A 12,928-nucleotide genomic window follows, 5' to 3' on the forward strand; every position below is an offset into this window, starting at 1 on the left:
TAGGACCCACCTTTTCACTGTTGGTGAGGAAAATTTCATGCATTGGGCTGAATTTCTTTAAACAAAAAATCAAGGAACCTTAACATATTGCAGAGAAGTCTAACTGCTAGTCTAACTTAATGGAAGGAGATGTAAAGTCTTTAAACCTGTTCTTTGTAATCTCTTGAGTATAGGAAAGAAAAAAAAGACTGGTTTTAGTGCACAACTTTTAGCCTACTTCTAAAAGGTGACAGCACTTTTAGCAGCTGTTTTTGTCAGGATACCAGGTTAAATAAAGGGCTCTAAAGTGCAGGAAAAGTTAATCAGAAATATTTGTGGGATCTGGAAGGCTATATTCATTTTCTGGATAAACTGGTTGTGTTTAAACAAAAGCTATTTTTCATAATTTTCCTGTTCTTCTAAGTAAAATTTTAAGGTAAGCAGAAAACAAATTTTGATACCTGTAATACCTATGTTTAGCTCCTTCCTACATTCTGTGTGGGAGGGAGGTATGCATTCAATTCATTGTGATTTTTTTAGTACCCATAAGAAAGCACTGTAGCCACTAGCGTATTAGACGATTAAGTCTCCTTTCTTTGTGCAAAGACACAGGCGTGCAGAGACACTAATGTGACTTTGAATTTCCTTTATGAAGCCCTTCACTGCTTAGATGGTCTTCATAGAGAAACCTATGAATATGAGAGACAATCACAGGGGCAAAACATCTACTCTAAGCTTTTCACTTCCAGCCTGAGGCACGGCAGAGTGTTTGGGCTGTTTAGCAAGATGGGGAGTTGAGGCTTTTGCTCCTGGCATCACTAGAAAAGTGCTTTCCTTCTGAAGTAGTCAGCTGCCTGTTTGGAGGATCCCAGGGTTACATATGCGCTAGCTGTGGGTACTTGGATCCGTTTGTTTGAGGCTGACTCCAAAATCCCTCTGTTACGAGAGCAGCTTACTGAACTGGCAGTATTATTCTTCTGCTATCCTTTCACAACATAAATCACAGGGTAGCTTCAAATTTAGTTAAAAGACTGCTTGGCATATACTAGGGAACAATCAGTAAAGGAAGATTGGATGGATGAGATGGCAGTTTTCTCCTAATCCTGGTAATTGCAAATATCAGTGACCATGATAACCATTACTAGATGTGTTGCATTTAGTGTCAAACTGAATGTTTGTTAAACTTCTTTCTGTTTTTATTTCTAGGGCTCTTCCTTATCTTAGGCTTGATACTTTACCCTGCAGGTTGGGGATGCCAGAAGGCAATAAGCTATTGTGGACCTTATGCTTCTGCTTACAAACTAGGAGACTGCTCCTTGGGCTGGGCTTTCTACACAGCTATCGGCGGCACTGTTCTGACGTTCATCTGTGCAGTCTTCTCGGCGCAAGCTGAAATAGCCACATCCAGTGACAAAGTGCAAGAAGAAATAGAAGAAGGAAAAAACCTTATCTGCCTCCTTTAACTCCAGTGAGGAAAAATACCAGCACCTGGATCTTTATCTGCTTTCCATTGACTGGACAAGCAGATCCATTTACCTGTTTTTACCATTTGTGTGATTGAGCCCCATGCATTCCAGCCCTGAACTACTGAAAGGGTCTTTCTTACTTGCTGGGCAATGAGGATCAGAGAAAGGATCCCAAGAAAGCAGAATGTAAATACTTGGGGATATTTTAGTTTCATTCTGTGATCAGGACACAGTGGAATATATTAATCCAACTGGGGATGTGAGTAATCACATGTATATAGCAGGAATGTTGTTAAAACTGACAAATTCTGATTGATTGGATTGCCTAACCCACCTTGGTCACTTTGAAGAATTGGATTTAAAATAATAAAAGCCAGCACATTTTTTTTCTTTTCTTAAGAGAAGCCTATTTTAATGAGGCTTTGTTTCCAAGGGCTCCCCTCACTGGTGAATATTTCTTCACCATCATCACCTGGTTTGGTACCATTTTCATGGAGGTGCTTTTTGGTACTGAACTTCCTAGAAGTATAGTGCCTTCTTGGATATTAACTGTATGTTGGAGAGAGCAAAGCTGACGTTTACACCAATCTTTTGGCATTTAGAAAGTTAAGTTTCTGCCAGGTTTCTCTCTCTTGAAACTTACAAGCACAAGGTGTGTGCCACTTGTTAGTTACTTAGCAGGTAAATATTTTTTCCACTGACTAGACAGAGAAGCTGTTGTTAGACTGGCTCTCACCTGATTCAGATAAAACTGAAATATTTCTACAGTCTTTATTAAAACTTCTGAAACCCCAAGCAGACAACAGCTCCCCACAGCACCAGCCTTACCTGGGCTGCAGCCTCTCCTACAGCTGTGGATCTCACATTGTACTTCAACAGTATTACTTTTTCACGTCAGTGAAACATCATTCCCAGTCTACAGATCAATCTGTCTCATGACCCAGATGCACATGAGACTTTAGGAAATTTAAATTTTTCAGGAAACCTTGACAAATTCTATGTGGCTGGGAAGATTTTTTTCCTTTTTTTTCCCTTTTTTTTTTGTGTGTGTGTAGTAGTAGACTTTTTTCCAACTAATATAGCAGAAATTAAACAGACCTTGCCACAAATGACTTTTTTTTTTCTCAAAGCCAGCTGGTTGTGTTATTTGTGGTGTTGTCTCACTTACTAGAACTACTTCTGATATCAAGTTTGTAAGGTGTTTGAAAAAACAAAGGAATGATACAACTGTGCCATAGGAGCATTGGGGATAATTCATCTGAGAAGTAGTGCTAATGAAATACTAGGTGAATTTTAGATTCCTCTTCTTACTTCTTCTTAATTTAACATGATCCCATGACAGTGTTGCTTCACTGTGTTACACAGAGCAGAGATTCTTGTTTTTGCCTGGTCAGTCCCTTAAAATGTGCCATTAGTTATTAAAAAAATCATTGTTACTGTCCAGGTAGGTAGCTGCTTTCAAGGCACTGCTGAAGTCCTTCACAACACAGGAGCTGTTCAGCAGTCCCGACAGCGGGCCTGGGGCAGCCTCGAGGATGGGTGAACAGTCGCGGAGCAGGGACCCCCATCCAGTGCCTGCTGCCACTACGGACACAGAGCAGCTCCCAGCCCGCACCTCTGTGCCCACGCCATGGCACCTGCAGCCCGCACATGGACAGAAACACAGGTGGCCATTGAGACACAGTGCAACAAGGTCAACTTCTGCCTGCATTCAAAAAGGGATTGTTTTAATCTAGCCTCTTCTTGCATTCACCTGCTCCTGTAACCCACATCCACCATCTTCTATTTTTAAACGGGTAACTCACTTATTTTTTAAATATTGAATTCAAATCCCCTCCAAAAGTTACGGTCTGGGACCAACTGCCTGCACAAATCAAGACTTTAATAAAGCAAAATTACCAGCACAAAGCAGTGCCTGAGGATAAAAATCACAGCCCACACACCCTGTCCACACCTGTGTTTTGTCTCGTTGGCTTTGCCCCGTACAGACCCCCCACACCTGAAGGACATGCACTGGGCTTGTACCTGGGGTCCAGCAAGGCTTCCTCCAGGCATCCCTCCTGAGCCCCTGCTGGAGCATGCACTGGACCTGGGCCACCAGCTCAGCTCTGCCGTGCACTCGGGGGCCCTGCAGTTGGGGAACAGGGGGCAAGCAGTTGTATGAGTACCATATAAACCAGCTAAAATTAATTACTAAGTAGATGTACAGTTTTAGATTCCTTAGGTGGGTAGCAATCCAATGTCCAGGTCACCACTGCCAACAAGTCTTGACACAATATTAGGGTGACAAATGCTGCTTTGGCTTGAGCACTTGATTAGTTTGAATCAGGTCAGTTCTTACAAAGGTAGAGAGGGCATACACCGCTCTGTCTGAGAAGTAAACAATGAGCAACCTTCATTCATGTTACTAGCTGACCTCTGCTGTGATCCACATGACACTTAAAAAAATCTCAATAGTACATTTTGTTTGGTTTAGTTTGGTTTTTTTAAGTACAAAGGAGATATTTTCAGTGGCACGTTTTGCTTTTGTTTGTATTCATAACCAAGAAGAACCAGCTTTTCTGCTTGTTGCTGGTATATTATCAGCTTGCTCTGCAACAGCATAATCAACTAACTTGCAAGAATATCCATGTTCATCACATAGCACAGATAGAAGACAGGCTGGGAAGAAATACAGAGGAAAAACAATCAGAATTTCTTTTCTCAGGGTTCTGTTTTTCTAGCAAGTGATAAGGTGGTATATATTGTGGATTTTTAATTTTTTTCTCCTGGATGAGGTTTTCAGGTGCAGGGTGCACTCAGTAAATTTCACAGCTGTTTAAATTGCTCCTGAAGTTCACCTCAGCAGTAGCTTTCAAAGGCACTTTGGGAAAAAAAAAAGAAAAATCAGCTTAAAGCTACTTTAATTGATTTCATGAGGAGGCTGTAGAGTGTAACTGCTTCTTAATGTACATGCACTGCATAGGATCTAGAGGAATTTGCTGTGGATTCTTTAAAACCTGTGTGCCAATTACTTCAGTTTAACTTTTTTTTTGTGGTATTGAAGATTTCTTCAAACATCTGTGGTTTCATCAACTTCTTAAACTTATATTCAATAAAGTGCCATAGACCTTTTTTTTAATTGTAGCATATTTAAATATATATATATATATACACAGACTTGTGTGAGATGTGCAATACAAGGAATGGGTTTTGTGGGGGTTTTTTGCTTGTTGTTTTTTTTTAAATTTTAGTTTTTGCTTTTAAACAAGTGAATTGAAAAGAGATTTCCCAGGTGAGAAGTGGCTGGAGTTTGGTGGTGTGTGTATATAGAGTAATGCAATAAAATCACTGATGTTGAAGATCAATACAACAGTAGTAACAACAGCTTGAAGATTTAACAAAAATATCTTCTAGATTGATTTGAATTACTCAGATCTATGTAATACACTTCCAGTGTGAAGCTGTGTCCATCTCTGGCCAACAACACTCTAAAAGCTGAAAAGGCTCAGCAAGGTTTCTTAGTGTGCTTTATTTGTAATGTGGCACTGCAAAAAACATTGCTACTGAGCTATTTCTGGGTTGCCTATATCACCTTTGTATCTATTTTACTCAATAAAGTTCTCTGGATTCTGAGATTTTTTTTTTTCAGCTAAATCATTTCCATTTTTCATTTTAACCCCCCCCACTGAAGTTTCCCATGTCCTAGTGGAAATGGAGAGGAGTTCAGGCCTTCCTTGACAGCCATGGGCACTGGTGCCTACACCTCAAGGAAAGCGCAGAGTCCAGCAAAAGCAGAGCATGGCAGCAATGCATACACAGCTCCTCGGTATAGGAAGGGCGGCTGCAGCGATCCAGCTAGAATAGGTTTTGAGCCATGGTTTATTTGTGGTACTGTTTTTCTGTCCTTGACTCACCACTATGTACATTTGTTAGCATGAATGATGTACCTAATGTCTTCTCTTTAATCTAAATTTCAATTAAATGTGAGTTTTTGAACTTTTAACAGGAGTCTGACTACCTTAATACAAGCGTATTGGACAAGTTGAGCCAAGCTGAGCTTCAATTGTAGCTTTAATAGCATTTAAGGTCCCAGTCCAATGATGTATTTCAGATTCCCATCTGACTTCAAAAATTATTACTGCTTACTGATCAAAAGTATGTCATCTGAAATTGTAACTATGTGTTATACAATACAGTTGCATTAAAGAGACTTTCTAATTGAATATAGGTCTGACAAACGTGTTTCATTTTGCAACTAAAGCACTGCATTTCCTTTCTCATGAAAAGGGGTAGTAACAGTTGTAAAACAAATATTGCTTCATCACACACAGACTTTTAAAATGGTGTTTGCCACACTTTGTTTTAGCTTTCAGCTATGACAAGACAAACACTAGAGAAAGGTTACAAAGCCAGTCTATGGCAGAACCGGGAACAAGGCTTTCAGCAGTTTAAAGAAAAGTCAGCATGTCACTTATTTCTCAGGTGTGATGGCTCACTTCTATTAAATTTATATACAATTAATTACATATAGTTTAATTACACTTCTAACAGTTCCTAAACATCCAAGAAGTAGCTCTTGGTTAAAACTTGGAACATTTAGAAACCTACAGTTCAGAAGTTAGGGGACAGGTGCCACTGAATGTACCACTACCACAGTCAATACATGAATTTCAAAACAGGCATAGACAGAACATTTATTCTACAAATATAAAATACTGCTTAAAGAAATTATGAAGAATTGATTTGAATAGCTAAAATTCAAATAGCTAAAATTCCGTTCCTTCTTCAGTAAAGCTAATGGAGTTGGCAATAGAGAGCACAGAGTTCCAGTCTCCAATTGTGTGTATTGTTACAGATTTCTGTCCTAGTAACTTGTTCTCCAAGCTCCAGCTGGGTTTTGAATAGTGGTGCAATCACAAAGTGAATGTCTGCTACCAGTATCAGAATGACAGGAATACAAAGATGTTGTCTTCTTCTGCAATTCACTGAAAGCTTGTTTTCAAATAGATGCCTTTTATTTGGAGTATCTTCATATCGGTGAAATTCTGAGAGCATAGGAATCAATATCCGTAACTGGCTTAAGGTACCACTCATATGTGGTGGGATCAGTAACTTGGTCTGACCAAGGCAAAGGAAAAAGAATTCCAAATTTAATGACATAGGTCGTAGGCTGGAGTCAATGATCTCAGGAGTGTTTTAGGTCTTTTCCAACTTAATCGATTCTGTGATTCTGTATTCTAACTACTTCCAATTGTTCTCTTACCTTGGACAAAAAGTGTAACCCCATTGTCCAATCCAGGATATGCATTTTTTCTTTTAAAACATCATGCACTCCTCTAAAAAGAACATCATGCATTCCTCTAAAAAAATACAGGCACAACAAAGACAACAGCTCTGCACTGAAAAACAGCAACCATGCTTTGGCATGTGTGCAATGACTACTGCTCAGACATATGTAATTGTTTAATTAGGCTATAAACATGATAAAATCTACTTTCAGCATTGTCAGCTGAAACAGTGGCAGAGGAGGTGATACCACAGAGGCACCAGTGGTCAGAGGCAGCTGTTCCGTACAGTGGTCTGGGCTCCAGTCAGTGTAGCCTACCCAACTCCAGCTGTACAAAGTCGCAGAGCAAAAAAACCGAGTGCAGGGTCACAAGTAACTGAGGCAAGCCTGTGTTCCAGGCTTGCACCAGCCTGTTTTTGCTAATACAGCCTCAAACTTTATCAATAAAAATCAGTCCCAAACATTTTTCACCTCTCCAGCTGGAAGTTTCTCTTCCTGAAATATAGATATAAAGAAGTAAAACCTGATATTCTCAACACTCTAAAGAGCAGCTCCCCTGTATTGAAGTATTTTCCTGCCCATCTGAGTGTAACATAACAGGAACATGAAGGAGCACTCACTAAAAGCAGGACGGTACACTCATTTTCACATATATATAATACATAAATATATAAATATACACACACACACACACAGACACACAGTCAACAGGAAGCTCCAAGTGTATTGAGAGACAATATAACAGATGCACTGAAAGCACAACTGTCCAGTGTAATCACTTTCATCCAACAAAAAGCTCATTTTAGTTGAGCTGTATATACTTCAATTAAACTGCTGGACAGTAATTTTTTTTCCAAAACAAAATGTATGGCAGCATGAACCACAAGTCATACTTCTTTTTTCTTTTCCTCTCAGTATCTATGACACAGTATCTAGTTTAATTCTTGTATAAAGTTTCACTGGCTTTTGCTGCTAAGTGATCTGCACTACTTCCTTTGTAAATCTTCCTGATTTTTCTAATTATGAAAATAAAAACTATTTGCAGACATAAAATTAATTTGTAGGAAAATGGACAAACTAATTCATACATGTTTTAATGTAACTGAGTCAAACCTAATTGTTTTAATTATCTGACCTACTGTGCCCTACTATGGATTCATAACCAGAATGCTCCAGGATGCCTTTTCCTTGACAGAAATATCTTTCCAGAAGTATCACTGAGTATTTTTAATCACAGTTCTCTTAACCCATGCTTTTCTCTCAGTGTGTGCATGCTTTTCCAACTCCACGCTTACAACTTCGTGAGGAAAGTAACCTCAGCAAACCAGAGGAATTATCTCCCACAAAAGCACTAAAATTGTGTACTAATTCTAAACATAAAACACAAGTGGATCATATGGCACAACCGTGCTTACATTTACAAGAAAGTACAAAACCTCTTGCTTCAGTCTGCTGTCACCACCATCCTAGATCTGTAAATTACAAAGACAGATCAATTTGAGGAAGAATTTCAATACTAATTGATGCACGCATGTAGAAGTGTCTTCAAAAACGTCTGCCATCTCCCAAAATAATCCTGACTGTACCTCAGAGCACTGTTCTCTGTATCATGCATTTGCAAACTTATCTACATCACAGTGGTCTAGAGGAAGTCATTCAGCCCTTCAAAGGACACCCAGTAGTGAGTAGTAGAGAGCAGGTGCTACAACTGACACTATATGAAAAAAATATCAACAAATTGTGATAGGGCCTAAAAAAAAAAACAAAAGGAAAAAGCAGGACACAGCAGTGACGCAGAAATGTTGATTCACTGGAAGAAATTAGAAAAATAAACACTACCAAAGCAATTCTTTTTTCAGCAACTTCATTTTACTTTCAATAATGTTTTAAGATTCACTTAATACCTGTAGAATTCCATTCAGTCATGACAGAGCATGTTTAATTTTAACCCTTGTGAGTTTACAGCACAAGAAAGTAAGCTGCAAGTATTTTAAGAATTTTCTTCTTAACAGTTGAGCAGACTAATTCTCTTTAACCAGATTTATTGATAGTGGACATTTTGCTTCACCATTTCAGCAGAAATACAGCATCTATATACAGAATTATAAAAAGCAAGTCAGACTTCTATATAGATCATCCTCCCTGCACATCACCCTGACTGTTAGAAGAAAAATCCCCATTATTGGTCAAAACTATACAGAGCGAACACCTAGGAAAAGAGTCTTTTTTTATTCTATGACACTGTGTTAATACAATAAATATACAAAACTTCTGAACTACTGAGACATGCAACAGAGGGACAGAAGAAGTGCATTTGTACAGAACCATGACATTCACCAGGATGGCAGAACATTGTTAGTAATTTACAAAATATACAAACATCCTCAGATAAATAAAAACAACTCCTAAATTACAGATCAATGACTACTGACATTCCAGTGTTTAAACTTCATACTTTGTACTCAGTTTGTCACAATACTACAAAATGACAACTCAAGTGGGTGCCATACTCTGATTAATAAGAGACCATAAAATCTAATTTTTGTTAGGTACAAAATATTTTAACAAATCTCAGCCTTCTGTTGTCAAAAAACAAACTTTCCCCTCCCTTTTGGGCTGCAAAGTGTCAGAGATTTCTGGTTTAAAGAATTCACATGTGACACAACCCTGAATCACTCAGAAGGCTTAAATCTGTACATTCAAACCATGATATTACAAATCAACAATTCTTATACACAGAACATTACATATGTTTTCTCAAGGAACCGTCAAACATTTAAGAAAAAAATATACCTGTCAAATTCAGATTTTATTCCTAATGTGTTTGGGGTTTTTTTCTGGTAATGTATATTATTATGCAATCTTCAACTTCAGTTAAATTGTAAGGATGATGTCCCTGGGATTCCTATCCAAGAGATACCAAAAGAATTGCCTAAATTTAGATTTAAAAGTAATCCATAGCAGAGTTCCTAGATACAACCCTCATGTTAAGTTTAAAATATGAAAAGAACAATCTTGATACAGAGCTGCTAGAATGATGGTCCCCAATCTCAGCAGAGAACAGTGACTTTCATCTGCAAAGCTTTAAAAACATTCCACACAAATTTAAGGTCAATGTTGCATGTCCACTATTATGACATTTTAACAGCCTTGTTACATAGAATATTTAAGCAAGTATATTCATTAATGTGAACTTCAGCATAGGTGAAACTATGATGTTTATTCAAATTCAAGTCAGATTTAAAGAAATTGGTAAAAGAAAGGAGACTAATAGGAGAATCATGCTAATAGTGTATTACTGATTCAGGGATTAAGCTAGGGGAGTATTTTTTTTAATGAGTATTTTTTCTGTTATTATGAATACAGTGTAGTGAAAAAGAATCTATGAAATTCAGTCCACATTTGGAATATGGAGAGGCCTCAGAATTTTGTGCTGTGTTATTAAAGATGATTCACCTCAAGAGCTGAATTAATTTCAGCCATGGTGTGTACTTACACAGGTTGTGGGATGTCACCTTTCCAGTTTTTAGAAGAGTTTGAAAAACTGCTGAAGTATTGTATGTAAGTCTCATGAGGCAATCCAACAATATAAAGTCTTCAAAGGAGAGAAACTCACACTATACTAAGACCTGATTATATTATATTCTAGAATATTGTGACGGTATGTACCATAATGTTAGTTTCACAGCACCAATCTAACTTCTTAGGCCTCCATTTCAATGAGTTAAAATTTGACTTTATTAAAGATAAACATTTCTCCCTTTACCAAATCAAAATAGTTTAGAAGCTTTTTTTTCTGTAGCTTAAAGCACATCACAGAGATGGCTGAGTTAACATTAAAATTCTTTCAAGTATCTGTTAAATGCCATTGCTTAAAGAGCCTGGTTTGAGACAATATTCCTGTTAGAAAATTAAATACTGTATATGTAGTGTTTTGGACAGGCAGTAAACAGAGTGACTGTCCAGCCTAGAGATTTAGTACCACTGTTAAACATAAATCTATTCTTGAAAAGAAACACAAACAAAAAACTAACCAAAAAAATCCCAAATGAAACAAAAATACCACTGCACATAGAAGAGGGACAGGGGATATGTGAATACTGAAGTTAAAAATAGCAAATATATAATCATTTAGCTCTGTGATTGAAATCACCAGTTAACTTCCTTAAATTGTACTATTCTATTACAGAGAACATTTATGCCCCATAGTAATTTCTCACAGGTAGAGAATACTCCATGGAAATAGATACAAACAAATGCTATAAGGTAGCGCAGGTAAATTCTGGACCAAAACACTACTTAAACAAGATCAGGTAACTCAACAGTATTCATGCAAACTTACAGGTTTATATCAAAAGACTTAATCCTAAAAAAAAAAAAAAAAAAAAAAACCAAACCAAACAAGAAAAGAATTTATACTCTCTACCTTACTTGTATTTGACTCCCAGCAGCTGCTGAAACTGCAAAAGCAGTAGTCAAACCTAACTTTCAGTATCTCTCAGTCTACCCCACTTCTTACGGTAGAAATAGAGAAATCACTTGTTGCAAAGGAAAATAATTGCTCTGAAGTGCTTTCCTGAAGTTAAAAAAAACATATTGGAGTGAACTGCTAAAAAACCTTCCATATTCTTAATACATTGATTTGATCACTATATACCACAGTTCATTCTCAGGCCAATTGTTGAAATTATTTATCCTCCATAAAATATGGAAAGCTTTACATTGCAGAATTCAACATGTTAAAGAAGGGAAAAGAATGGTTTTCTTCTTAAATAAATTTATAATAAAATAAACCAAACATTTCCCATTTAACCCATGCACAGCTGCAGAAGATACAAACGTGCTGTGTGAATTTTCATCTAGGCATTTAGGGAATACAGTAAGTGACTGCAAAATAAAGAACAGTTGAAGAGAACCACAGTGACTTTGTTTCCCTACATTCGGTTACCCTTGAAGGCATTCTGAGCTGCACTGGTGGCTGCTGTCGAGGCGGCGTTGGCTGCAGCAGTTTGTACAGTTTTGTTGGACATCACTCCCGTGGCAAACTCCTGCTGCGCTTTCTCAAAGCTCGCCCCAGTCGTGCGGTAGAGCCCGTGCACCTACGGAGGGAAAAGCAGTGAGAAAATGGTGCCACACTTCCCATTTCTTAGTACACCAATTGCAAAGTCTCAAACACAAAGTGGAGCCGTGAGGCGGAGAAATGTGATTTATTCATGTGTTTGAGAGAATGCATAGATGACAACATGGAATTTTTTCCCACAAACATTTGAATTTTTCACTGTCCAGCTGCACATGCGATTTGACTGTAGGGGATACCTGTAATTGTTTGCAAGTTCAGAGGGGTCTCATCGTGTTTACTAAAATGTGTAATGTATATTACATGAACTTTTTGCTACAACAGTATTTAGGAACATTTTAATTACTCTGACTGGTTACAAGAGTAAGCTACACTCTGACTGAATATTAAAAATTTCAAAATGTCCTAATTATACAAGTACACATTTGCTAAACTAGTGTGATGGCCAACAGCTCTGCATAATAACCAGATGAATAAACAATATGACTTACACTCTTAACAATATGGCATATAACAAAATAAAAACCAACAAAAACAGACAAGCAAAAAATCCTGAGTAACTTCAATTACCTGAGTATTAAAATTCAAATGCTATTTGTGACTCAGTTAAGTCACAAAAAGGTTGTAAAATAATATTGCAAAGACATTTTCATTCCAGTGTAGCAGGAAAAATTAATGTAACTTTTTTCTCTCTTATAAATGTAAATAGTTCTCATCCATAAAGATACACCAAGTCATATAAGAATATGCAGATTTTTGAAAAGAATCCAGATGCATACAGTAAGGAAAGTGTAAAAATGTATTCCACCATACATTTTTCTTGCTTGTTTCTTCTCCTATATAGAGTATTTCTACAGAAAACAAAAAAGGACATCACCAGGCACACACTTAAAATTTCTAGTTTACTGTAAACAGGTCAGAAGAATTTGTGTATGTGTAAAATCTTTAAACCTAACTGTAACTTAGGTTGAATTATTAGAATGCAGCCAGCACATCATCATCAGAATACTCAGTTACATTTACCTCAATGACTCACTACCACATCAGTATCTATAATACTTGGATCTTCTGGGTGGAAATTTACCAAAAGTAACCATAGAGAAAGAATATATTCGAGTTTTCATGCTCCTGCATCCT

General features: G+C 37.4%; 2 protein-coding genes and 1 pseudogene across 4 annotated transcripts in view; 2 read left to right on the forward strand and 1 right to left on the reverse strand.

Moving 5' to 3' along the window:
* Positions 1–1,845, forward strand: part of LHFPL2 (LHFPL tetraspan subfamily member 2) — a 117,859-nt gene extending 116,014 nt beyond the window's left edge. For all 3 annotated transcript variants that reach the window (XM_069001852.1, XM_069001853.1, XM_069001854.1), the window contains one exon: positions 1,186–1,845. In XM_069001852.1, coding sequence (XP_068857953.1) covers positions 1,186–1,442 — 257 coding nt within the window. In that variant the 3' untranslated portion in view covers positions 1,443–1,845. The remainder of the gene's footprint in view (positions 1–1,185) is intronic.
* Positions 1,494–5,650, forward strand: LOC138103838 (uncharacterized; annotated as a pseudogene).
* A 2,919-nt stretch (positions 5,651–8,569) lies between these two features.
* SCAMP1 (secretory carrier membrane protein 1) overlaps positions 8,570–12,928 on the reverse strand; it is a 45,452-nt gene continuing 41,093 nt past the window's right edge. The window contains exon 9 of the mRNA XM_069001294.1: positions 8,570–11,813. Coding sequence (XP_068857395.1) covers positions 11,649–11,813 — 165 coding nt within the window. The 3' untranslated portion in view covers positions 8,570–11,648. The remainder of the gene's footprint in view (positions 11,814–12,928) is intronic.

Source organism: Aphelocoma coerulescens (assembly GCF_041296385.1).
Source record: "Aphelocoma coerulescens isolate FSJ_1873_10779 chromosome Z unlocalized genomic scaffold, UR_Acoe_1.0 ChrZ, whole genome shotgun sequence".
Taxonomy (NCBI): domain Eukaryota; kingdom Metazoa; phylum Chordata; class Aves; order Passeriformes; family Corvidae; genus Aphelocoma; species Aphelocoma coerulescens.